At 44.1% G+C, this 27,201-nt stretch overlaps 1 protein-coding gene across 1 annotated transcript in view; it reads left to right on the forward strand.

Moving 5' to 3' along the window:
- Positions 1-21,357, forward strand: part of met (MET proto-oncogene, receptor tyrosine kinase) — a 130,846-nt gene extending 109,489 nt beyond the window's left edge. Inside the window, exons 14-21 of the mRNA XM_048549059.2 lie at positions 2,357-2,500; positions 12,039-12,269; positions 13,618-13,698; positions 13,874-14,055; positions 15,684-15,793; positions 17,239-17,404; positions 20,153-20,289; positions 20,418-21,357. Coding sequence (XP_048405016.2) covers positions 2,357-2,500; positions 12,039-12,269; positions 13,618-13,698; positions 13,874-14,055; positions 15,684-15,793; positions 17,239-17,404; positions 20,153-20,289; positions 20,418-20,628 — 1,262 coding nt within the window. The 3' untranslated portion in view covers positions 20,629-21,357. The remainder of the gene's footprint in view (positions 1-2,356; positions 2,501-12,038; positions 12,270-13,617; positions 13,699-13,873; positions 14,056-15,683; positions 15,794-17,238; positions 17,405-20,152; positions 20,290-20,417) is intronic.
- Positions 21,358-27,201: the final 5,844 nt, after the last annotated feature.

The raw sequence follows: 27,201 nt of genomic DNA on the forward strand, positions 1-27,201 counted from the left end.
AAGATGTTGATTAGCAATGACGTACAAATTATTCGTGGTCTTCTGCTCATTGTATCAAAATATAGCTGCATGTGCCTGCTCACTTTGATTGGAATATGTCCTGTAACATGAAATTGAATGGCAGATGTTCAAAGAAGTTCAGGGTTCATGGTACAAAATCTGAAAGAATCGATACACTCACCCTGTATTCGATTCATAATAACATTTCTTGCTATTAATTCCGAAATCATCTTGTGGGACTAGAACCACCCCTAAAAAGAATGCATCTGGTTCTTCAGTATCTTTACTACTTGGACCAGTAGAGACTGAAGTGTATTTGTTTTTAGAATTTTGTCCCACAGATGGACATCCTGGACCACTACTTTACAAACCACCTTAAAATAGCGCCTCTAATACCACACATGGCCCTCAGCAATAATGACTGAGTAGGTTCTGTGCTGATGAGGCATTTTCCTGCCACAACATGAATGTAGAGTGATGATAGTGCCTTTTGCCTTCCCATACTGCTTTGCTGTATTCACTCTGGGGGTCTCCCATTTTAACATTTATCAGTGTCCAGTACAGATCATCAGCAAAGGATTCATAGTTTGCTGCAGAGGCCTGGGTGTCCATGCCAAATTTTCCCTAGGTTATGAATGCTTCGCTTTGAGCTTTACATGAGTATAATATATTTAGCTCTTCATATTTAGCTCATTATATGAGCATACAAATTAAGAACAAGAGTAGACAACTTGAGCCAGCTCTGTCATTCAGTAAGGTCATGGCTTATCTGATTAATGCACATTCCAGTCTACACACACTTATGTTCCACACCCTTGCTGATCTAGAAGCTATCTATTTCTACTTTCAAAATGTTCAATGATTGCCTCCACTTCTTTTTAAGGACAAGATTTCCAAACAACCCTCCTGAAAATCAGCTTCTCCCCATCTCTGCCATAAATGTACTTTGTCATTTGCAAAAGTAATCCATAGCCGCAGATTCTCCCACAAGTGTAAACATTATTTCCACATCTACCCTGTCAAGAGCCCTCAGGATCTTATATATTTCAAACAAGTCATATCTCGCTCTTCTGAACTCCAACAGGCACAAGTTTAATCTCTCCTTCCTTTTCTCATAAGACAACACAGCCACTCCAGGCATTAGCCTGTAAACCTCCTCTGAACTGTTTCAAGCACATTTACAATCCTTCCTTGGATAGTTTGTCCCGTTCAATCCCTTATCTTTATGAAGAATTTTTGGCACTGCTAATGATTTTAAGCAGGAACAGCTTGACAGGAACTTCACCAGTCTTCTGCATAAGCCTCAAGGTAGTGATTGAATTAGTGACAGCAGTCTGTCCAAAATGCAGCTTGGTCAAGGCCCTCCATAAACTTCTGGTACTTATATGGCTCTGAGTGGTTCTATTGTCTGCAGTTCTTGTGGCTTGTCATCAGGCTCCAGTAACCTTGAGCTGCTTGGACTGTTGCTCCTAGTACTCTTCTCAAGTGAATTCTGGCAGCTGAGACTTTGCATTTTCATGTTGTCAGCATCAATGTCATCAAGTAAAGAAAGCAGCCAATCATATTGAAGAATTCGCTTAGACAGTAAATCAGAAAGGAAGGTGTACTTTTCATTGTTCACAGTTTATGGAAATCTTACAGAGATAAAATTAAAGATTAGAAGCTGAAATACCATAAATATTAAGAAAATAATATTTATTATATTAAAACAAATATGAAATTCTAGTCAACACAGAATGTTTTTATTACACAAATAAAAAATTAGTTTTGCAGGGAGAGAGCAGTTGTTCAACGCACTATATAGTTATAATGACATGGACACAAGCCATAACTAGGCATAACATTTTCAAATGGTTTTAACAATTATATCATGGTGTTGAATCAGATGTTCATATCAATTCAATGATTTCTAGAAGATTGACATCAGCGAGGTGGCAACTCCTGCATTTCTGAAAATAAAACAATGAACTGTGGATGCTGTATCTCTGAAACCCAGCAAAACAGAAATTCTAGAGAATGCAACAGATCTGACAGCATCTGTGGAGAGAAAACCAAGTTAAGATTTGATCTGAGTGACCCTTCTGCAGAACTGCATACTTCACTTCCGCTCCACAGATGCTTCAAGACAGGCTGAGTTCTCCAGCAATTTCTGTTTTTGTTTGTTTCCTATATTTCTGTGACTATGCAGGGGGCAGAAATTATGGTTAATTCTATACTTATAGTGATGGTGAACACTGGTAATTTTGCTGTTAAACCAGTTACAAAATCTAGACCATTGCACTTCTGAATGAATTTTGTTGTTAATTCAAGTTCCAACTTTTTCGTATGCTGCAAACTCGTCTTGCTTCTTTAATAGATGTAAACCCAGATGTTGTGAGCTATGATGGAAGAACGCATACTCTACACCTAGATAGGCTTGTGAGTACAAGAGTACGCAACAGTATAACAACAGAAATGATCTCGCATGACTCCTCTGACTATCGAACAACTCTTCATGAAGGTAGGGACAGCTTCATCACGAATTAGTCCAGTTCCCTTCAATGTCGAAAACGTGTACTTGTGTAAATTTTGTCCCTTTTCTCCTGAAGGCACAAAATATTACTGGGGTGGTGATTCCTCCATTATTACTGAACAATACAACACCCAAATGTACAATGTAACTTGTGAACCTGAATATTGACCGAGCAGCCAAATTATCCATTTTCCCCATTCAGTACAGAAATGTCCACACAACTACTGTAACAGTGATTCAATATGAAATAGCAATGGCCACTGGTCAGTATACCTTGCTTGAAGAAACTAAGTTATATCATTACACTGACATCACCATCCACCTGTGATTAAAAACTCAACACAGACCTGCAATCTTTCTGACCTGTCTTTTCAGCTCCACATTGTAATTTCCCCCACCATTCCCTATTCCATTTTCTTTAAGTGAGCAGTTATTACATGTGATACACAGTTTTGGCATTGCTGAAATTGTTTTCCTCATTTATACACGTTTCTGGAATCACTTCTGTTCAGAGAGGTCTGCTTTGCCAAAGTAAAATATTATCCAACTGATCAGTAAGCAAGGGATAGTAGGAACTGCAAATGCTGGAGAATCTGAGATAACAAGGTGTAGAACTGGGTGAACACAGCAGGCCAAGCAGCATCAGAGGAGCAGGAAAGCTGATGTTTTAGGCCTAGACCCTTCTTCAGAAACAGGGGAGGCGAAGGAGGTTCTGAAATAAACAGGGAGAAGGGGGAAGGCGGATTCGATACCTCTCTCTCCTTCCTGGACCTCTCTGTTTCCATCTCTGGCAACCACCTGGAAACCAATATCCATTCCAAGCCCACCAACTCACACAGCTACCTAGAATACACCTCCTCCCACCCACCTTCCTGCAAAAATGTCACTCCTATTCCCAAATCCTTCGCCTTCGCTGCATCTGCTCCCAAGTTGAGGCATTCCACTCCCGAACATCTCAGATGTCCTAGTTTTTCAAGGACCGCAACTTCGCCCCCTCAGTGGTCGAGAAGGCCCTCGACCATGTCTCCCGCATTTCCTGCAACTCATCCCTCACACTCCCTCCCCACAATAACAGCGAAAACAGAATCCCCCCAGTCCTCACGTACCACCCCACCAACCTCCGGAGCCAATGCATCATCCTTCGACACTTCCGCCATCTGCAATCTGACCCCGTCACTAAAGATATTTTTCCCTTCCCAGCCTTATCAGCTTTCCAGAGGGACCACTCTCTCCAGGTCTCCCTTGATGGCTCCACCCTCCCCTCCAGCCCCACCACACCCAGCACTTTTCCCTGCAACCGCAGGAAGTACTGCACCTCCCCCCTCACCCCCATCCCAGGCCCAAGACTTTCCACATCAAGCAGATGTTCACCTGCACATCTGCTAATGTGGTGTACTGCATCCTCTGTACCCGGTGTGGCCTCCTCTACATTGGGGAAACCAAGCGGAGGCTTGGGCACCACTTTGCGGAACACCCACGCTCAGTTTGCACTAAACACTGCACCTCACAGTTGCAAACCATTTCGACTCCTCCTCCCATTCCTTAAACGACTTGTCCATCCTGGGCCTCCTGCAGTGCTACAACGATGCCACTGGAAGTTTGCAGGAGCAGCAACTCATATTCCACAGCCCATTGGTACCAATGTGGACTTCACAAGCTTCAAAAAACCCCACCCCCTACCGCTTCCCAAAACCAGTCCAGCTCATCCCTGCCTCCCTAAACTGTCCTTCTTCCCACCTATCCCCTCCTCCAACCTCAACTTCACAAGCTTTAAAATCTCCCCTCCCCCTAGCCCATCCCAAAACATGCCCACCTCGTCCCCACCCCCCCAACCCATCCTTCCTCCCACCTATCCCCTCCTCCCACCTCAAACCCCACCCCCATCCCCTACCTACTAGCCTCATCCTGCCCCCTTAACCTGTCCATCCTCTTGGACTGCCCTATCCCCTCCCTAACTCCCCACCTACATTCACCTTTACTGGCTCCATCCCCACCTCTTTGACCTGTCTTTCTCCTCTCCACCTATCTTCTCCTCTATCTATCTTCTAACAACCTCCCCCTCTCTCCATATTTATTTCAGAACCCCTCTTCCCTCCCCCATTTCTGAAGAAAGGTCTGGTCCCAAAATGTCAGCTTTCCTGCTCCTCTGTAGAGCTGGATGAACACAGCAGGCCAAGCAGCATCAGAGGAGCAGGAAAGCTGACAATCCTGAATTCTGAAGAAGGGTCTAGGCCCGAAACGTCAGCTTTCCTGCTGCTCTGATGCTGCTTGGCCTGCTGCGTTCATCCAGCTGTACACTTTGTTGATCAGTCAGCAAAATTGCTTTAATTTGTTTTCATTCATGGGATGACAATCTTGCTGGCCAGGCCAGCATATATTACCCATCCCCATTTGCCCAAAAGTCAACAAAGAATCAGCCACATTGCTGTGGATTTGGAGTCACATGTATGCCAGATCAGGTAAGGATGTCAGTTTGCTTCCGTATTGGAGATAAGTGAACCAGACGGGTTTTTCCCTGACAATTGACTGAAAGACATCAGTAATCCATGAACTCAATTTTTCTGAAATTCAAATTCCCCCATCTGCTGTGGTGGGATTTGGCCCGATGTCCACAGAGAGTCTCTGGATTAACAGCGCAACGACAAAACCACTAGGCTATCATCTCCTGCAATTGTTGAGTGATGTTGAAGTATCTGTAAGTGCCACATCATGTTTTCATGGTTTTATTTTAGCGACTTTAGTTAAATGGAGAAACTGGGGTTGTTTTCTTCAGCGCAGAGAAAGCCGAGAAGAGATTTGGTAGTAGTAGTTCAAATTGTGAAGGATTTCAGTACAAAAACAAAGGTGAACTGAAATTCAATAGCCAAGGGGCACAGAAATTTAATATGCAGATAAGTATTTGAAGGAAGGGCATGGGGAAGGAGGCAATGAATGAAACTGATTGGATTGCTCACTGACAGTGATGTCGCAGACTCAGTGGACTGAATGGCTTCTTTCTGTGTCTTACTACTCTGTGAGTTTTTAGTTTCTCATTTCAAGATTTTGTATTTGAAGGAACAATTAAAATAATTTAAGTAAGAGCTAAACACTGGCAATTATTTTCACAAAATACAATGTGGTAAGGAACGCATATACAGCATGAATATATGAGAAGATTTGTAGCTCAGGTTGAGGTTCTGGATGAGAGATTGCTCGCTGAGCTGGAAGGTTCGTTTTCAGACATTTCGTCACTTTTTTTTTATTTGAAAAAATATACTTTATTTCTAAGATGTACAAAAAATAAAACATTTATACACCTACCCAGTCATGCAAGCCGCTCCGGGTTACCCAGGGGGTATGTACACCAACAAAAGGGAAAACAAACAAAACAAAGAAGAAAAAAAAAAACAAAGCAAAGAAAATGCCCCGGCAGTCGTCACCCCGCACAGTCCCAGTTGGCCCCCTGACCAGTTGGGGAAGGCGCCAGCTGGGCCCAGTTACCAGATGGGCCCTTTTTTCTATTCTGGATGAGGGGGTTTCATACCGCGGTCTTTCCCCACCGCGCCTTGGCACCAGCTGCCCCAAGCTTTAGCGCGTCCCTCAGCACGTAGTCCTGAACCTTGGAGTGCGCCAGTCTGCAACACTCGGTCGGGGTCAGTTCTTTCAGCTGGCAGACCAGCAAGTTGCGGGCAGACCAAAGAGCGTCTTTCACCACATTGACAGTCCTCCAGGCACAGTTGATGTTGGTCTTGGTGTGCGTCCCGGGAAACAGCCCATAGAGCACGGAGTCCCGCGTCACGGAGTTGCTCGGGACGAACCTCGACAAATACCACTGCATCCCCCTCCAGACCTCCTGCGCATAGGCACACTCCAGAAGGAGGTGATCGACAGTCTCGTCCCCCCCTCAGCCGCCTCGAGGGCAGCGTGCGGTGGCGCAGAGATTCCGGGCATGCAAAAAAGGATCGCACTGGCAGAGCCCCTCTCACCGCCAGCCAAGCAATGTCCTTGTGCTTGTTTGAACGTTTTGGCGATGAGGCATTCTGCCAAACGACTTTGGCAGTCTGCGTGGGGAACCACACGACGGGATCCACCCTCTCCTTTTCCCGAAGGGTCTCGAGGATACTACGTGCTGACCACTGCCTGACGGCCTTGTGGTCAAAGCTGTTTCCTTTCAAAAATTTCTCCACGAAGGACAGGTGGTACGGAACGGTCCAACTACTCGGAGCGTTCCGCGGCAACGAGGCCAGGCCCATCCTTTGCAACACCGGGGACAGGTAGAACCTCAGTAAGTAGTGACACTTGGTGTTTGCGTACTGAGGATCTATGCACAGCTTGATGCAGCCGCACACAAAGGTAGCCGTCAGGGCGAGGGTGGCGTTCGGTACGCCCTTCCCCCCATTTTCCAGGTCTTTGTACATGGTGTCCCTGCGGACCAGATCCATCCTCGACCCCCAAATGAAGTGGAAGATGGCCCGGGTGATCGCAGTGGCGCAGGTCCAGGGAATAGGCCAGGCCTGCGCCTCATACAACGTTACTGAAAGCCCCTCGCACCTGACAACCAGGTTCTCACCCGCGATGGAGAGGGACCGGAGCGTCCACCTGCCCAGCTTCTGCTTCAATTTGGTGATATGCTCCTCCCAAGTCTTAGTGCACGCCCCACCTCCACCAAACCAAACACTCAGCACCTTCAGGTAGTCTGTCCTGACAGTGAAGGGGATGAAGGAGCGGTCGTCCCAGTTCCCGAAGAACATGACCTCACTCTTACCCCTATTGACTTTGGCACCCGAGGCCAGTTCAAACTGGCCGCAGATGTCCAACAGTCTACTCACTGACCGACGATCGGTGCAGAAGACGGCGACATCGTCCATGTACAGGGAGGTCTTCACCTGAAAGCCTCCGCTGCCTGGGATAGTCACACCCTTCAGGCTCACGTCCTTCCTGATGGATGCGGCGAAGGGCTCCACACAGCACATGAACAAGGCAGGAGAGAGCGGGCAGCCCTGCCTGAATCTAGATCTGACGGGAAAACTGTCCGATTCCCACCCATTGATCGAGACTGCACTAACAATGTCGGTGCAGAGCAGCCAGATCCAATTGCGGATGCCCTCCCCGAACCCCAATTTCGAGAGGACGTCCCTCACATAAGCATGAGAGATCCTGTCGAAGGCCTTCTCCTGGTCCAGGCTGACGAGGCAGGTGTCCACCCGCCTGTCCTGTACGTAGGCGATCGTATCCCTGATGAGCGCGAGGCTCTCAGCGATCTTCCTGCCTGGCACAGCACAGGTTTGGTCAGGGTGAATCACCGACTCCAGGACAGACCTGACCCAGTTGGCTATGACCTTGGCCAGGATTTTGTAGTCCACGTTCAATAGTGAAATAGGACGCCAATTCTTAATTTCTTCCTTCTCCCCCTTCCTCTTGTAAATGAGGGTGATGATGCCCTTCCTCATGGACTTGCACATTTCCCCTGCCTGAAGCGCGCTATCGTACACCTCCAGCAGGTCCTGGCCGACCAGGTCCCACAGAGCGGAATACAGCTCGACCGGTAAGCCGTCGCTTCCGGGAGTCCTATTCCTCTCCAAGGACTGGAGGGCTCTGGTCAGCTCGTCCAGAGATATCGGCCGGTCCAGCCACTCCCTCGTGCCGTCGTCTAAGACCTCCGTGATAGACGACAGGAACGACTTGGAGGCCATGCTGTCCGTGGGCTTCGTGTCGTACAGTCCGGCATAGAAGGATCTGCTGATCCTCAAAATGTCGGGCCGAGACGACGTCACCGAGCCGTCGTCCTCCTTCAGCCGGCTAAGCACAGAGCTCTCTTTGTGCACCTTCTGAAAGAAGAAATGCGAGCACGTCTCGTCCTGCTCCACGGTGCGGACCCTGGACCGGAAGATTTTCCAGGAGGCCTCCGCGGCGAAGAGCGAGGCTTACTGGCCCCTCACCTCACGGAGGTCCTCCGTGACATCGACCCCCATCAACTGCAGAAGGAGCAGGTTCTGCACCCTTTTCTGGAGTCACGACAGCTTTCCCCGCCTCTCTCTCACCTTCCGAACACCCTTGAGGACAAAGAACCTCTTGATGTTCTCCTTCACCGTCTCCCACCGGTCGCCTGGAGACTCAGAGGGGTTTCACGGTTCTCCAACCGGCGTACTCCCTCTTAAGCTCCTCGACGTTCTCTGGGGTCAACAGAGTCGTGTTGAGCTTCCACGCCCCCTTGCCGGCCGGCTGGTCGTCCTGTAAGTGACAGTCGGCCAGCAGGAGGCAGCGGTCAGAGAAGAACACTGGCTCAACGCCGGTGGACCTGACCGAGAACGCCCGTGACACAAACAGGAAGTCTATCCTTGAGCGGATAGACCCGTCTGGCCGTGACCAGGTGTACCTCCGCTGCGCTCCGTCTGCAGGGGTGCTGAAGACGTCGAGCAGTTTGGCGTCCTTCACCGTGCCCATCAGGAATCTGGACGTGACGTCCAGTTGACTCCCCCCACCCGCTGTCCCCACACCGGATCTTCCATCTGCATCGATGATGCAGTTGAAGTCTCCGCCTAGGATGACCGGCCTGGATGTAGCCAGCAGGGGTGGAAGCCGCTGCAGGACGGCCAACCGCTCATTCCGTACCACTGGGGCGTACACGTTGATCAGCCTCAGGGGAGCATTCCTGTAGGTGATGTCAGCCACTAGGAGGCGCCCCCCCCCCCCACCTCCTGAACTTGAGAGATGGTGAAGTCGCGCCCCCGCAGCAGAATAGCCAGGTCCGAGGAGCGACAGTCGTTACCCCCCGACCAGATCGAAGGCCCACAGGTCCAGGCGCCGGACCATTCCCCGTACCTACCGAGGTGCGGTATCCCACACTCCTGCAGAAACAGGAGGTCCGCCTTGATGGTGGTCAGGTAGGTCAACGTGGATACACATCTTGCGGTGGACTTGACACTGCGCACATTAATGCTCGCAACTCGTACCCCCATTGTGGGCAGTGACCGCAGTACCCTCCCCAAGTCCAAGGTCCAGCCCCTCCATCTGTCCCTTCATGCCCATTGCCCGAGCTAACTGCTGGACGCTGTCCGGGCTCAGGAAACCGTCCGTGCTTCCTTCTGGGTGGCATCCCCCTGCCGGGGGTGCGGAGGCAGGAGGGTCCGGCTCTGGGTCAGGCTGGGGACGCGCTGTTTCCTCCTTCCCGCCTGGAAGTTCCGGGGGCCCCTCCAGTGCCCCAGCGACACTTGACTGGGTGTCAGAGGGAGCCTCGGAACGCCTCCCATCACCTGGAAGCGTGGTGCTGCTTTCCTTCTCCCCTGAGATCTTTAACTTCTGCTTCGGGTGGGCCCTCTCTGAATCCCCCTCGTCAGAGGAGCTCTTATAGCCCCCCTGTAGCTGCCTCTTCCCACTTGATGGTCGCGGTTCTTGGGCCCGTCGATGCACCTTCCTCCTCGCTTTCTGGACCGTCGTCCGCTCCCCTGGGGTCGCCTGTCGCCACCTCCATCGACTCCGGGTTGTCGGGGGGAGAGCGGAGCCCGCAGGGGCGCTTTGCTGGCCTTGGGCCCATCCTGCGGGGCTGGGCCCTCCTGCACGACCTGGCCCTCCTGCACATTAGTGGGGTCTTTGCAGGGCCCTGGTGCCTTCCTCTCCTCCAGGGGGGCTGGCCCCGCATTGCCCCTGCCGGCGACCTGGGCGTAGGTGGTCCCCCGCTGCAGGCATGCCCGATAGAGGTGGCCCACTTCCCCGCAAAGGTTGCAGCTTTTCTCTTGTGGGCAATCCTTTGCAAGGTGTCCCTTCTCCCTGCAGATGGTGGCTTTGCAATCGGCCGCCACATGACCTGACCTACCACAGGCTTGGCAGACTTTAGGTTGCCCTGCATAGGTCAGGTAGCCCTTGCTCCCGCCGATCGCGAAGCTGGACGGTGGGTGTACGATGTTCCCGTCCGCGCCCATCCTCAGCGTCACCTTGACCTGCCTCTTACTGGTCCAGATGCCAAAGGGGTCCATGATGTCAGTTAGGTCCCCTTCCACCTTCACGTACCTTCAAAGGAAGGTCAGGACATCAACTGCTGGCACATGCGGGTTGTACATATGTACAGTCACCATACGGCTCCTCTGCACTGGCATCACAAACAGCAGGACAGCGGTCAATACAGAGAGGGGGCCCTCACCTCCTTTCTCCTTGAAAACCTCCAGGAAGCGCTCGCAAAGCTTGGCACTCCTGAAGGTCACATCGTAAAAACCTCCTCCGGGGAAATCCTGCAGGCAGTAAATGTCCGCAGCAGCGAACCCGCTACAGTCCAACAGGACCCTCTTCACGAAGAAGGTGCGGTCCACAGGTCCACCTTCCTCCACCTTCTTTACAGAAACACAGATGGTGTTCCAGACCCCCTGACCTGGGGCACGAGCACTTGCCGCAGCCATCGTTGCAGGTTGGCTGCTCCCCTGAACCAGCGTTAGGCCGAAGCCAGCATTAAGATCCACTGGTCGCAAGGGTGCACAGCCAACCCGACGTCCTCCTTTTACCTCCAAGACAGCACTCTCCTCCTCTCAGTCCACAAGAGAGTGCGTCTTTATTGTGTTCCAGATGTAAGCTGGTTCAGAGCTTGAAGGTTTGTTCCCAGATGTTTTGTCACCATTCTAGGTAACATCAACAGTGAGCCTCCGATGAAGTGCTGGTGTTATGTCCCGCTTTCTATTTATCTGGTTAGGCTTCCTTGGGTTGGTGATGTCATTTCCTGCATTGGTGATGTCATTTCCTGTTCTTTTTCTCAGGGGATGGTAGATTGGCTCCAAATCAATGTGTTAAAAGACCCTATACAGACAACAAATAAAACAAACGTCATCTACAAAATACCTTGCAAGAACTGTGACAAACACTACATTGGACAAACAGGCAGAAAGCTAGCCACCAGAATACATGAACATCAACTAGCCACAAAACGACATGACCCACTGTCACTCATATCCTTACACACAAATGGGGGAGGACACCACTTTGATTGGGACAACACATCCATCCTAGGACAAGCCAAACAGAGGCACGCATGAGAATTCCTAGAAGCATGGCATTCCAACCGGAACTCCATCAACAAACACATTGATTTGGAGCCAAGCTACCATCCCCTGAGAAAAAGAACAGGAAATGACATCATCAATATGGGAAATGACATCACCAACCCAAGAAAACCTAACCAGATAAATAGAAAACGGGACATATCACCAGTGCTTTGTTGGAGGCTCACTGGTGATGTTACCTACAATGGTGACGAAATGTCTGAAAATGAGCCTTCTAGCTCAGCGAGCAATCTCACATCCAGCATGAATATATCTGTAGTTCTGCCTTATTCCTGAATTTTGTTCAGATGTCATTTACAGGTGAGAGAAGCTGGGCTTAGCATTTGTGCTGCCCATTGTTACAGACTGAGAATGGGCAAATAAAGTACTCCATGACCCTCTGAGGAAGAACTGCAGTGTGTGTCATTAGAAATCTTGATATTTCTTTTAGTTTTGAAGTTATTACTAAATGTAAAAAAATTCCTTTCAGTTGAAAATAAATTTCTTTTTTTTTTTATTAATAGATCAGTTTCAGAATTTGGCACAAACAGCATCACACCGACAAGCCCAGTTTTCTCATTCAGATCTTACTTGCATAGCATCAAGTGGAGACTCGGAGTCAACCGTACCACTGCTTCAGAACAACATGAACATCAACTTCTGCAGCTTAGACTCTGAACTATTGAAAGAAGTGCAGCACATGATTATTAGCACTGATCGGCTCATAACGCACACCACACAGGTGATTGGAAGAGGTAAGTTTCAAAACATTTTCTGCCTTAAAACTGAAAGCACTGTGGAGGCAGTGAAATTATTTAATATATCATTCAACTTATGATGATACCATCTTTTATCTGTTGGAAAAGCAATTACTGCTTCACTCATGTGATGAGTTTTTGCCATATTCGCAGAGGTCTTTTACTTCAACATTGTCCTGAAATTGTGTCTTTGATTTTTACTGTGTAACTAAATACTGTCCCAAGTATTGCATTAATCTATAGATCCATCGGCAGGGTCCAAACATATGCAATTGTTGACCTTGCTTTGTTAAAGTTTATTAGTACTTGAAAATACACGATGCAGAATTGCAGGGTATATTGAGAATGTAGTATGAGAGAGACTTCTCCATTAATGGAAAATGGTGGAGCAGGACTCTGGCATACCAATGTACAAAAATGCAGACCTTCCCCTAAATCCCAAGTTATTTTAATGATTTGGGCTAGTAGACTATCCACCATGTACCATGAAAATCAAAGTTAATCTCAGTTGTGTTAAAACAGCTCCAGGCCAGTCAGTAATACAGAAGCCAAAACCACTTTCTTTGTGGATAAATTTTATTAATTCCTCAGTCTTACAACTCCTTCCAAACTCCATTTCTTCTCTGATCCTCTTTATATATTTTGTTTCCATCCTGTTCAGAGATGTTGTTACACATCCCTGGACCGGTTAAGGCTTGAATCTGGGCCTCTTGGTTCAGAGGTAGGGACATTACTGCTGAACCACAAGAGCCCTCTGATTCCCCCTATATATTTTTCATTTAAATGAATGACTTAATTTGCAGCAATTATTGCCTAACCACTAGTTACGTCATCAAGTCACAGTAAATGTGGAAGCTTTTCTGCACAATGCCCTTGCAACATCAGAGATAATCAATTCTCTTTGGGGATTCATAAACTCAGCAGCACAATATACTAGAGTACACAGACTAATGTGGGTGCAATCAATTAGGCCAGTTGTCTCTGTTGGCTCGATAGGTAACGTGCATCAAATCATTGACAAAAGCACAGGAATCAATCCCTATGTTAGCCAGGGTGGATTAAGGACTTGCCTCCTTGCCTTACCTGTGGTAGAGGTCCTGATGCTATAGGTTAGATGCCTTTGCGCAGAAAACAGACGAATGCCAAATGGCTGGGCACAAGAAGAATGGCAAGGTGGCAAAAAGCATTCCCATAACTACTTGTTCAGATTCAAACAGCACTCAGTTGGCTAGTTGCATCTAACTGTTAGCCCCATTCAGATTACCTCTTGCTCTGAATGTGTTTTCAGTGTCCATGTGTGCTTTCTGCGTAATTTTGCTTTTGCTTTTCTTTTGTAATTTAATAGGCCATTTTGGCTGTGTATTCCATGGAACACTCCAGTCTCAAGATGGAAATAGTATACATTGTGCAGTGAAGTCTCTAAATAGTAAGTATATAAAATATTAAATGTATTATATTCTAGTTTTGCTGTTGTTCCCAATGCATGACTGAAAGTGCATATTGAATCAGATTTTTTTTAAAAAAGTTGAGTAACCTGTACAAACTGAAGGTGCACAAGAACACTAAATGAGATGCTACTTCTCCTATATCTACTTGTACAGGAATCACTTGCTTGGAACAAGTAGCTCAGTTCCTGAAGGAAGGATTAATAATGAAAGATTTCAAACACATCAACGTTCTTTCTCTGCTTGGAATCTGTCTTCCAAACCAAGGATCTCCACTGGTAGTGCTGCCATATATGAAACACGGTGACCTACGGAACTTCATCAGAGATGAAAGTCACGTATGTAAAATGAAAGCTATGTACCATTATATGGAGAGTTTGAGCAAAATATCATGTTTATCACTTTATCATGATTTGTCTTGAATAGACCATGTCCATTGTAATAAAAACAAGTCCTATGTCATAGGAGAGGCAGTCATGGAGTGGTAACATCACTAGACTCGTAACCCAGAAGCACAGGCTAATGCTTTCAAGTATAGGTTCAAATCCCATCATGGCAGCTGGTAGAAATTTGAATTACGTTAATAATTATGGAATCAAAAGCTTGTCTCAATCATGGTTGGCCATGATTCATTGATCATTGATCCGTTGATCATGATTCATATCATTGATTAAAAATTCATTTGTTTCAGTAATAACCTTCAGTGAGGTAACTATTCTCTCCTTATTTCACCTGGCTACATGTGATTTCATATCTACAGCAATGTGGTTGACTCTTAACTATCCTCTGAAGTGGCTGTGCAAGACTTGCAGTTCGAGGATAATTAGGGATGGGCAACAAATGCTGGGATTTGCAAAGTCCACATCACATCAAAGAATTTTTTTTCAATAAAGAAATGGTCAGCATTTTCTGGTGCCCATACATGAGCAGAAATCGCAAAGCTGTTATCAGAAATTTCTTGTGTGACCACAAGGTGTGCTGTTGGCATCCCTTGAGGAACCTTTAGAAATTATTGCTTTAATTAGAATATCTCCCTTTAGCCTATATTAATATGATTAAAACTCCCCAAGAAAGCTATGTCTTGTTGATGTGGTGAACAGTGTTTTTAAATGCACACCAAGCTACCTTATTGCTAAAAACTACTTCTGATCCTTAAACTAATTGTTATTTGTGTAATGTCAAATTACTGCATTACAATAAAAATTCCACTGTTTTCAAATGTTTAATTTGTTTATTTTAACTTCTGACATATAGGGACCCGTCTTTCTTCTAGTTTCTTCAAAAGTTATATAAAAATGGAGCTTATCAGTGCACTTTATTGCTCAGTTTTCTGGTCCTGAGATTCTTTAATATAATTGACTGGGTATCCTGCAAGGTGAACAACACTGTTGCTTGGGGATTATCATGAAATTCACATAAGTAGGGAAAGGGGAAATCCGTACTGCAAATATGGCCCAGTGTTTATGGGCAGCTGCCTTTGAGGTCAGCAATAATTTTGATTGCTTCACCACAAATAGCAAAATCCAAGCTATCGTGAACATATCCCAAAGTGTTTTATTGCCTTGGATCCTCGCTAATGTTTGATAGCTGTAGTTAAGTAGACATGAGTGGCAGCAAAATTGCACACAGCAATTTCCCACAAACATTTCATCTGTTCTTGATGGCAGTGCAGTAAGGGAGGAATAGAAATCTGGATGATGACATTACTTTTCTTTAGAACTGCTTTAAAATCTCATCACAGGCAATGAAGATATTCGGTTCAAATGCCAATTTAGATTCTGTGCTCAAATCATAAGCAGAGTTGACCTTAAACATTCTCACCCACAGGTCAAAACACTACCAACTGCTACCTCACAAACCTCTTAAAACTATTGATGGATATGTTATATCAGACTCATCAGGCTATAACAAATCACTTTAGAAAGAATCTGTTTAAAAGCCACTGATAATTATATGTTTACTACAGAATCCAACAGTAAAGGATCTAATTAGTTTTGGACTTCATGTTGCAAAAGGGATGGAATACCTTGCAAGTAAAAAGTTTGTTCATCGAGATCTTGCAGCGAGAAACTGCATGTAAGTGTGAAAGTAGAATTTCTTGGAAATGTACAATGCATTTGCTTCACTCATCAATGAACATGCTGAAATTCATACTACATTAAAGCAGATTCAATGTTTGTTACATTTAAAAGCTGTCTGCATTTGTTGATGGTATTATTCAGAGGCAGTTACTGAAGGAAAGTACTGGAGCCATTCTTTACTCGCATGTTGATTTACCATGTTAAACAGTGTAAAACACACACCTCTTGACTCTACCCCATTATTTCAATAAATGTCACTTCGTAAGCACTCAAGATTTTAATTGAACTCAAATTGCCACGATAAGATTTGAACCCATGTCCCCAGAACATTAACCTGTGGTTCTGTAGTAATTGCCCAGTGACATTGCACACATCCAAATATGATATTCCTCCATCAGCACTTTTATTGGCAGAACCTTCAAACATTTATTTCCTTACTCACTGGAACTTCTCCCTTAAACTACTTTATTTTTTTCAGCCAGCTTTGAAAGCCTTCTCAAAATTTTTCTTCGCAACAATAGTCATGTCACATAATTCTTCCCTCACTACTCAGTTGCTTCCAGAAAGGGCCCTCGTATGTTGTGTATGTCAAAGTTGTTGTCTAGGTTAAAACTGTTGCTAAAATGACAGCAGACTGCTAGAAACTTTCATGGTCTTCAGTAAATGACCTGCAGTTTTAAATACACTAATTAGGACTGATGGGTTTGATTCCCTTTCATAATCAATGCACTAAACAATGATGCCTTGGGAGAAAGGTTATTATCTTAATGCTTCAGCACCATTTCTTCATGGAGTAACATGAAATGTTCACTTGCAACACTGTTATTCCCACAAATAAGAGTCTCCATACTTATCCCAGTTAGTATCCATAATTCATGCTTTTCCTGTACTAAAAAGTATTCTATTGACTGGTGACATATTTCATTTAGCTATTCAGAACAGAATTCATATTCTGGTCTTACATTTTAATCCTTTGTCTGTTGAGGGTAAGTGCTTTGCTTTTGTTATGGGGAGTAATGTATTATATTTTCCAGCACATCTCCCATTTTTTGTGTTGTTCATCACCTTTAGCTGGTGGACAATCAATTCACTAGCAAGCTTGTCCTAGTGCAATTCTGAGGTTGGTTGCTTGAATTGATTAAGCATGTACATTCCCCTCCCTCAATCTGCTAAATGACTGGTCTTCACTCTAAATCAGAAGCTCACTATCATGGAACAAAGCTACTTCCTCCAACAACAGTACATGAACTAGAAATTCTGCAAATATTATCATTTTCCCCTTGGAATGTTTAAATAAAAAGGTCTATAAATTAAAGTAAAATTGTTCAAGTAATAGTGAAAAAGATTTTTAAAGTATTAACCCTGCGTACTAATATCACGACAATTTTTTTTATTCACATTGTGTAAAACTTTAAAAAACCTATAACTTTTGATTTGTAGGTTGGATGAAACCTATACTGTGAAAGTTGCTGATTTTGGGCTTGCAAGAGATATTTATGAGAAAGAGTACTACAGCATTAATAATAAAAGTGGTGCCAAACTGCCAGTCAAATGGATGGCCCTGGAAAGTCTACAGACACAAAAATTCACCACAAAGTCTGATGTGGTAATGTATTGCTTCGGTTATAATGTATGTTAGCAATAATTTAAAGCAGGTGTACTGTAAAATCTATTCTTTTTAGATATGTAAGTTGTGGCTGAATGGAAGAAATTTAATAAATTAGCTTTTTCTTTAGTTAACTATTCTAAAAGTCACTGCATTGATTCCTGCACAATATGATCAATGGACCCAATTGTATAACAAACACATAATCTACAACAGTTTTGTCAAGGAACATACGGAGTGAAATAAGGCAAAAATGAAAAGCTTATGTCCGAAATCAAGTACTCAGTACTCAGAAATCCAAGGGGAGTATAGAAAGAAATTAGGAAGGAAGGAGAGGGCATGAAGAAATATTGCCAAGTAAAATTACAGAGAATCCTGTGATGATATATGGCTTTAAGAGTAATATTTTGCCCTGAATTTGTTCTGAAGAAAGATTGAGACAGGTGCTTAGCAGGCTGCTGCCGGGACAATAAGATAAATAGCTTGTGAGGCCTTGGGTTTACATATAAAAGTCAGAACAAAGAAGCAGGCTGATTGATTGGGATCAAGTTCCCACAGAACCGGGATTTTTAGTTTTCGCTTCCAGCATCCGTTGGGGTCTTAAAGTTGGATGTGAAAGCTCTTTATTCCTCTCTGTTACAGCTAAAAGCTGGGATTCTCTTCCTGCTGCTAGAATTGCATGTAAGACAATCTATTTTACTGAATTTGCCTTTGCCAAGGGTGTGTTTGTTGGAGGTTACAATATTGGAACAGTTAATTAGTAATTGTTAATATGTATATCACTTTCTTAAGCATTTCAATAGAGTGACAGTTAAGCAAATTTTTTTTTTATTTTTTCTGTATTTTAGTTACATTGTATGAATAAGGTGTGTTTTGTTTCTAGTAGTTTGACCAATTGAATTGCAAACAAAACACAACATCCTACCTTTACCATTAAAATAAGAAAATGTCAGTATCTAGACTATCTTCTTAATATATTATGGGGTTGTTTGGTCTGGTCTGTAACAATACAACAACACGAAGAATAAGAAGATTACAAAGTAGTGAGTATAACCCATAAAATACCAAAAGGTAACCTAGGTGTAAAGTGGAATTTGTGAGTAGGTATGGTTCTCAATAAATATGTGCCTTCAGAAATAGAGGATGATGTAGAATTTGTAGTTATGGGGGAGGAGTGTGAAATAATGTTGGATGTGATAAACATTAGGAGAGAGAGCAACTAAAAAAATGTGTGCTTTGAAAGTGTATAAGACATGTGGAAGAAGCAAAAGAGGACAGAATGAATACATTATTATTGTTTTCCATTCCTCATTGGTTGCAGGTTGGTATTGTTCAATTGAAGGAGTTCTAAGATTGTACATTTTTAAAAATGGAGTGAGAGAGAGACTAAATAATTAGACGCCATTCAGTATCTTCGTAGTGGCAAATTGTTAGGGAATCAATTCCACAAAACTGGAGAAGCTGTCACTTAGACATGGACTAGTCAAGGACAGTCAGTATGGATTTGTCAAGATTGTATCTGGAGTCATATATGCAGTGTTGGTCATTATACCACTGGAAGAATATAATTGTTCTGAGAAAGTATAAATGAGAGCCATCAGGATGTTGCATTTTCATTCCGAAGACATCCTACATAGGGTTACATACCTTGGAGCAGAGAACATTGAGACCTGATTGAGGTCTACAAAATTATGAGGCATGGATAATAATAATAATAATCTTTTTCTCATTAATAGAGGGGTTAATTACTAAGGGCATAGATTTTAAGGAGAGTTTATTTCACCTAGAGGATGATGGATGTGTGGAACTTACTGCCCAAAGGAGTGGTTGGGATGGGAACCATCACAGCATTTAACAGGTATTTAGATGAGTGCTTGAAGCCCCATAGCTACAGTCTGGAAAATGGAATTACAATGAATGCTTGATGACTAGCTTTGACATAGTGGGCTGAAGACCCTCTTCTTAAGCTGTATTACTTAGGACCTATAAAGTCATAGGATCAAACTATATAGAATTTTATGAGGCAATTGGCTCAATGGCAAGAAAAGAACCAGGGGATTGTTGATGGCTACATTTTGGCTGGAAGGCTGTTTTCAGTGATAGTAGGAAATGCAGATGCTGGAGAATCTGAGATAACAAGGTGTAGAGCTGGATGAACACAGTAGGCCAAGCAGAATCAGAGGTGCAGGAAGGCTGATGTTTCGGGCCTAGACCCTTTTTCTGAAGACTCAAGGCCAGTATCAAAAGATTTCTAAGTATTAGAAATATCAAAAGATAAAGTGTATTAAATGCACTAAGGTAGAAGAAAACCAATGATCTAGTTGAATAGTAGATAGGCTTGAACGTTCCTAACTTCTTTGTGCCTACAACCTTCTAAGACCTGTGCACTGTCCCAATTCTAACCTCTTCTGTATCACTAGTTTGTTTGCTCACCATTGGAGGCCATAGGTCTAACTGTAGAATTCTATCTCTCCAAAGTCTCTCCTCCTCTCTTCTTTTCTGCCCCCATATCCCCTTATTTGATAGTGTTAAACTTTGCTTACTAAATCAATCGTGAAGTACCATGGGATGTTTTACAATGTTAAATAGAAGTTTATGTGATATATATAGTCTTCCTACAAATGCATCCAAATCTGCTTCAATTCCCCTACTGAAATCAGTCTGTCACAGTTAGACCTCATGGAGGACAGCAACATGACATCTATTTTGTTCAATTTTGTGAATAAAAACAATTCTTGTTTCTGCCAGTGGTCTTTTGGAGTACTTTTGTGGGAGCTGATGACACGAGGGGCACCGCCTTATCCTGATGTTGATACATTCGATGTTACGGTTTATCTGCTACAAGGGAGGAGATTACTGCAGCCTGAATATTGTCCTGATTCATTGTAAGTAAATTATTAATAATGGCTTAAGACATTTCAAAGCCTACATTTCAGAAGCAAATAGATGTGTGTTTTGATAGCTATTATTGATTCACATGACCATAACTTCATTCAATATTCTTCGATTGCAGATATGAGGTAATGCTAAAATGTTGGCACCCTAAACTTGAAACACGACCAACATTCTCTGAAGTGGTTTCAAAAATATCAACCATTCTTTCCAATTTTACTGGGGATCACTACATACAGTTAAATACAACCTACGTGAACATAAACTGTGGAGCACCCTATCCGCCTGTTTATCCATCAGAAGATTATTTGGATAGTGATGCTCATGTGTGATTGAAGGCAATTTTTTCAAAGGATATTTTATCAGCAGGTGATGCAGAAAATCTGTCCTGGCGGCTACAGGAAGCAAGCCTTATATGAGATGTGCTGTTTGTTTCAACAGTATCAAATGTGTGAATCTTAAACTACTTCAAAGAGAAATTAATCACATTTGAAGGCTGTAGCTGTTCATCGTCATTGGGAAACCCATTAGTAGTCTCCATGTAAAATGTTGTGATGTTGACTGTGAGTAAAATGACTGACAAATTTAAAAGCAGAATTACTTCTGTCTTGTAAAATTAATAAACATCTATTTTTTTATTAAGAATAAGTTTATTTTTAATTAATTAGTAACTGTCAACAGCAACATTAAAATTTAACCATTTTATTATTGCACATCAAAAATCTTTTATTATCAAACGTTTTTTTTTTCTTATTTTCCCATATCATCTGCAGCATAGTTATACTTGTAGATAACATTTTTTTAGTCTTACAAACATTGCAATGTCTTGAATGGTATCTAGTAATAGTGAGATGTAGAAATGATTGCAGTGGTAGATATAACTGACTGTATCAGAAAAGAATGATGTAGATATTAAATTATTAAAATCAAATTGTGGAATAGTAAATATTCGACGGCCACTTTTAACTTTGATCATCCAGTGATAAAAGTTAAAACTAGCCCTAAAAATTTGCATTAAAATAAGGTTTTATTACTGAAAGTGTGCATATAACTGAAAAAAATTGCAGTTTCATTCTTAAGAGTATGTCTTTATTTTTAAGTAAATAATAGACAATAAAGGTTGTCCAAACTTGTAGTCAGCTTTATGTTTGCTTTGACTATAAACATTTACATAAATATGGAACAAATCTACAGGAGTACTTACATTTCATTGACTTTTTTGGGGACTGAATGCATCAGTAAGTATAGCAAAGAAAGACCTAATAACAAGCATATATGTCCTTTGTGTAATTTTAAACATTTTACTGAACATCAATTTGTATTGATATGGCTATTGTGTAAGGACATAAAGAAAAGAGCAACCACAAGCACCAGGATTTTGATCAGAGGTGGCCCATGAAGGCGAAGAAGATGCAGAAGCAGAAATCAATGTAGCTCAGTGAGAGTAGAAATGACGGCTGTATCGGACTTGTGGTGGAATAAGATACGGACAGCAAAGCTTTGGATGAGCTGCAGTTCATATTTACACAGGGTGAGAGATGGGAATTCAGGCTCATGCTCATTGTAATAGAAGAGCTTAGGGTGACAGAAGAAGGAATGACAATTTCAATGGTTAAAGTAGAGGGAGAGATTGGCAATGTAATATTAATGGAAAAATGTGTTCTTTGTGATGAAGAGATTTAGTCTGGTTAAGCCTGACCACTACCAAACAGGAAAATAGATTTGGTAATAAATATTTAGCATTTGTGGCAGAAGACAAATATAATGGCTATATTTATGACTCATTATTTGGCTAAAGGAACTTGCAACTCTTCTAAGACTAGATATTAAAACAAGCAGTCTGATTCCACAAAGGCCAAAAACAATAGATGGTGGAAAGTTTGAGCTGGATATTTTTGGCAGTATCGTGGAGACTGTCAAGAGACTATGTAGTAAAAGGGCTGGAGGTAGTTAAGGGAGGGAATTAAGGTTAAGTTAAAAGCACTGATGCAGATGTGAAAGCTAATCAATTTCTAGAGGTTCTCTAGCTACAATCAGATAAGTAGCAAGACAATGTGATTTCCATTTAAAGTTACTGAAAGAGTATAGTCAAAGAAAATGTAATTTGTAAGTTTAATTAGGATCATTTCAATGCTATATTAAAATGAATGATTTGTGGGTTTATGGGAAAGCTGGGCACAGTTTCAGAGATAACAACATTTCAAGACCTTCAGAAAGGAAGCGAGGTTTGAAATAGGCTGTAGTCCATAAAGTCAAAAGGTTTAAGCATAGGTTTTATTTTGAGAATAGCAGTTTTGAAAGGGAAAGTGAATTGTGCCTGAGTCAGAAAGAAGAGTCATTTACAACTAAGAACAGAAGTTGAGTGACCAATTGTTCCTAATGAGGAACAAGTTCGTGGAATAAATCAAATGGGCATGTACAAGCTTAGAGTGAGAATGGGTTGAAGCTAATGAATTTGTTGTTAGCAGAGTAATTAGCTATGCTGTCAGAGCACAGATTGGACATTGGTTCACATTTTTTTGATTTGTTCGAAGAATGTGTGCATTCTCCATTCTTAATTGCCATGGAGAAGGTCTGTTATTGACCCACCACGGTCAGTGTGGTATAGATACACACACAGTGCTGGTAGGAAAGGATTTGCAGGATTTTGACCCAGCAATAAGTGAAGGAATGGCAGCTCTAATTCAGCAAACCTTTTGGCTTGAAGGGAAACCTGCAGGTGGTGGCATTTCGTCGCATCTCCTATCCTTATCCTTCTGGGAGGTGGAGATCAGGTGCTTAGAAGGTTCTGTTGTAAGTGCCTTCATGAGTTGCAGCAGTGCATCTTGTAGGCCTTTTGGATGGTGTATATTATGCTACTGTGTTGATGTTGGAGGGAGTGAAAATATTGAAAGAGATGGATGGTTTGCCAATCAAGTCGGCTATTTTGGGATGGCATCATATTTCCTTAGTGTTGTTGCTGCTTGAAGGAGTAAGTAAATGACGAAGTTTGCCGATGCCTCATAAATGACAAAGTTTGCCAACGCCTCGGACGGCAGGTTGGCGGCAGGAGACTGACAGCATGAAGACAAGCTGCAAGCAAACCGCAGGTGTCCAAAGAACTGCGCACGTGACTGCAGGTGTATATAAGTCTCGAAACTGTTTGTAGTGGTCGAGAAGTTAGGTGAGGCCCTTTTGAGGTCCCTGTTTCTCCCAAAGGCTTTTGCTAAATAATTTGTGTTTGACTCACTACTAAATTTTATTTGGCATTATTTTACCTACAACAAATTGGCGTAGTCGGCAGAATCCTGTCTACGATCCAGACGCCGGGACAGGATACCAAACACAATGTTCAGTGAGTCAAAGTACAGTTTACAATAATTTGCTCCTAGGAGTGTATGTGTGACTGGCTGCCATTTGATTTGAGCAAATCGGGTAGGAAATTCTCATCCCCAACATGCTTCCTGAACCGGTTCAGAACCTTTCCAAGCATGTGGAGACTGGGGAAGACCGTACCTGGAGTGTGATGCTCAAGCGGGAGACGCGGATGTGATGTGTGGAACCGCCACGGGCCAGCGAAATAAGCGGGATATGGGACTTGATCACTCCCACACTAGGTATCACCGGACTCAAATAGAATCAACCCCGAGTGAGACGCTACTGGCACAAGGCACATAGGTGACCAGACGAGTAAGAGCGGTCGATAGATCGGTAGACCCCGGGTGAGGCGCGGCTGGCGGGTAGTGCGGTCGTTCAAGAGATCGGAGGAAGATCGTGATCATAGATCTATTATTTATTGTGGCAGGAAAAGAAGGTCAGTGGGGACCCCCTGGGTCTCTCATTGATCAATATATGACAGACATTCACTCATTAAGCAGATGAAAAAAGGGGGATGGGATCCGTCCCAGGCCCTGGAGCAACAGTGAAATTGCCTCTTAGGGCAGAAGAAAGATAGGACTAAGAAAACTGCAGTTCTTTTAAGACATCAATTGGCCGGCCTTATAGCACAAATATTACAGTCCTCCGAGAAGTGGGCAGAGGAAAAGAAGATACTAGAACCACGAATCAGAGAAATGGATAAAAGGAACCAGGTTTTAGCAGTAGGCCAGTGGGGGCTTCCACCCCCATACCATCCCAGAGAAGGCCCTAATGCTCCAGAAAGGAGTTTAGGTGAGGAAGCAAACCTCGGCCCGGTAACCCGGGGTGGGACACTGGCAAACTATACTGGGAGATATCATCCCTTTACACCCAGAAAAAGGCATAAGATCTTGGCGTCCCTGGGAAGATTACAACCCAGAAGTGCAAATGCTAACTTCTGGATGGAATTAGACACCATCTGGATGGGACAGCAACTATATTTACCAGACACACATCAACACGTTTGGGCGCATGTCAACAAGATAAATGGTGATTGATGGGGGATGGTTCTGGTCAGGCCAATGCTGAAGACCAGGCCAGATATGATTACCGAGGTGGACGGTGGACGTATGCCATAAAGTTAACAGCAGAGGGAGAGAAAGGCACAGGAGAACCCTTCAATCGCTTCAAAGCTGAAGTCCTAAGGGCCCTGGGGAATGCACCTACTAATTGATCTAAGATCACAAACACAAAACAACAATCAGGGCGGCACGGTGGCTCAGTGGTTAGCACTGCAGCCTCACTGCGCCAAGGACCCAGGTTCGATTCCAGCCTCGGGTGTTTGTCTGTGCGGAGTTTGCACCTTCTGCCCGTGTCTGCGTGGGTTTCCTCCGGGTGCTCTGGTTTCTTCCCACAACCCAAAGATGTGCACGCTAGGTGGATCGGCCATGCTAAATTGCCCGTAATGTTCAGGGGTGTGTGGATTATAGGGGCATAGGTCTGGGTGGGATGCTTCAAGGGGCGGTGTGGACTTGTTGGGCCAAAGGGCCTGTTTCTACACTGTAGGGGATCTAATCTAAAAAAAACAGAAGGGAGAAGAGGCTTCTGAGTACAGAGAACGATTGTTTCGGCTATACCAAGAATGTTCAGGGATGCCAGAGACAAGTCGTATGGATCGGGATTTTATACAGGCTTTTAAAGATAGGTTATCACCAGCCCACCAGGCAATTCTGAAAATGGGTGTAATTGCCACAAGAGATTATGATGAGTTGGTAGAATGTGTAATATACTCAGGGAAATCGAACTGCCCCATGGTAGCACGATACTCCAATATGTCGATGACATCTTATTGGCCTTAGGATCCAAACCAAGAGGCTCTATACTTCGTTTGAAACACTTGGAGTACAAGGGTCTTAAAACGAGTTGGAAAACGGTCCAAGTAGGGAAAACTAAGGTCCTGTACCTGGGACATTTGATCTCCCAAGGCACGAAAGAAATGCCTGTGGGTAAGAAAACAGCTAAACAACAAATGCCATGACCCTTGACAGTCCATGGTGCAAGGAAAATTTTAGGCTTGTTTAATTATTGCTGGAATGTTATCCCTGAGTTTGCCAAATTGGTAGAACCAATACAATGACTGGTAAAAAGGGGCAACCAGCCACAGATCCTGTAGATTGAGGGCCTGAACAAGATGAAGCTTACACAAAAATAAAAGGAGAATTAATATCAGCCCCAGGACTGGGAACTACATGATGCTGGTAAAGATTTCCACATTTATTGTAATAATGAGGGAGGATTTTACTCGGCAGTGGTGACCCAGACCCATGGAGATAGAGAGCGGCCAATAGGCTACTATTCCACTGCAGAAGGCCCGGTAGTGAACGGTTTATCCAGATGTATAGCAGCCTTGGACTGTGCCGCGTGGGCAGTCAGGGTCAGTGGACCCATAGTAATTACAGGAAATATTATTTTACATGAACATACACTGGTGGAGGCCCAGTTAGCCTTGGAAATGGAGGATATCCAGCCCTTATCAGCCATATTTGCTGAGGACAGCCCTACCATTAGTATTACCCAACTACACGCAGATACCTCTGAAGAAGAACGCGCTGTATGGAAGCCAGTGGGGGCCAGGCCCAATGAGAAGGGCGCCTGGAGATTGAATGGCAAGGTTTTGGCCCCCAAGTGTATCCAGCTTACCCTCATGATGTTGCACCACGACTTATCCCATGTGGGGCGAGATACCATGATTACCAGTATTGGAAAAGCATGCTGGTGGACAGGCATGGGCAGGGATATAGTGCAATACTGTCTCCGGTGTGTGACGTGTGCCCAGCACAACCTGGGTAGGCCTGTCAAGATCAGGATGGGGCACCAGCCACACCTGAAGGGGCCCTGGGAACACATACAGATAGATTTTACTGGCCCACTTCCGCGATCCCACGGAAAATCAATTTGCCTGGTAATCATTGACCAGTTTACTAAATGGGTAGAGGCGTGTCCGACCCGCAATTGTTCAGCTGACACAGTAGCTCGAATTTTGGCTGAAAAAGTAATCCCCAGATGGGGATTACCGCTCCAAATTGACTCTGATGAGGGAGCCCATTTCACAGGAAGGGTGATAAAAACCATATGCCAAGTGATGGGCATTAAACAGAAATTCCACATACCCTACCACCCCCAAAGTTTGGGCACGATAGAACGCATGAATAGAACCCTTAAAACTTGCTTGGTGAAAGCTATGCAAGACTCTGGTAACAGATGGGCAGAAGTCCTACCTATGATACTAATGAATCTCAGGGCTACTATAAGCCGCACAGCCGGACTAACCCCATACGAATTGATAACCGGCAGAGCAATGCAACTGCCGGTGTCTATCATAAGGGGGGGTTCCGACATCGCTCACTCTGGGATAGAATATGACGCTATGTGCTGGAGCAGAGCGCCTAGTTCAAATTCTTCCACCAAGCCGTGCGGGACAGTCAAGAAGTCCAAGATGAACAAAGGGACTTAGAGGTTTGTCCCAAGGTCCCGCCAGCAGGTCACAAGGTTATGGTAAAGACCTTACC

Source organism: Stegostoma tigrinum, chromosome 18 (genome assembly GCF_030684315.1).
Source record: "Stegostoma tigrinum isolate sSteTig4 chromosome 18, sSteTig4.hap1, whole genome shotgun sequence".
NCBI classification, from domain to species: Eukaryota; Metazoa; Chordata; class Chondrichthyes; order Orectolobiformes; family Stegostomatidae; genus Stegostoma; species Stegostoma tigrinum.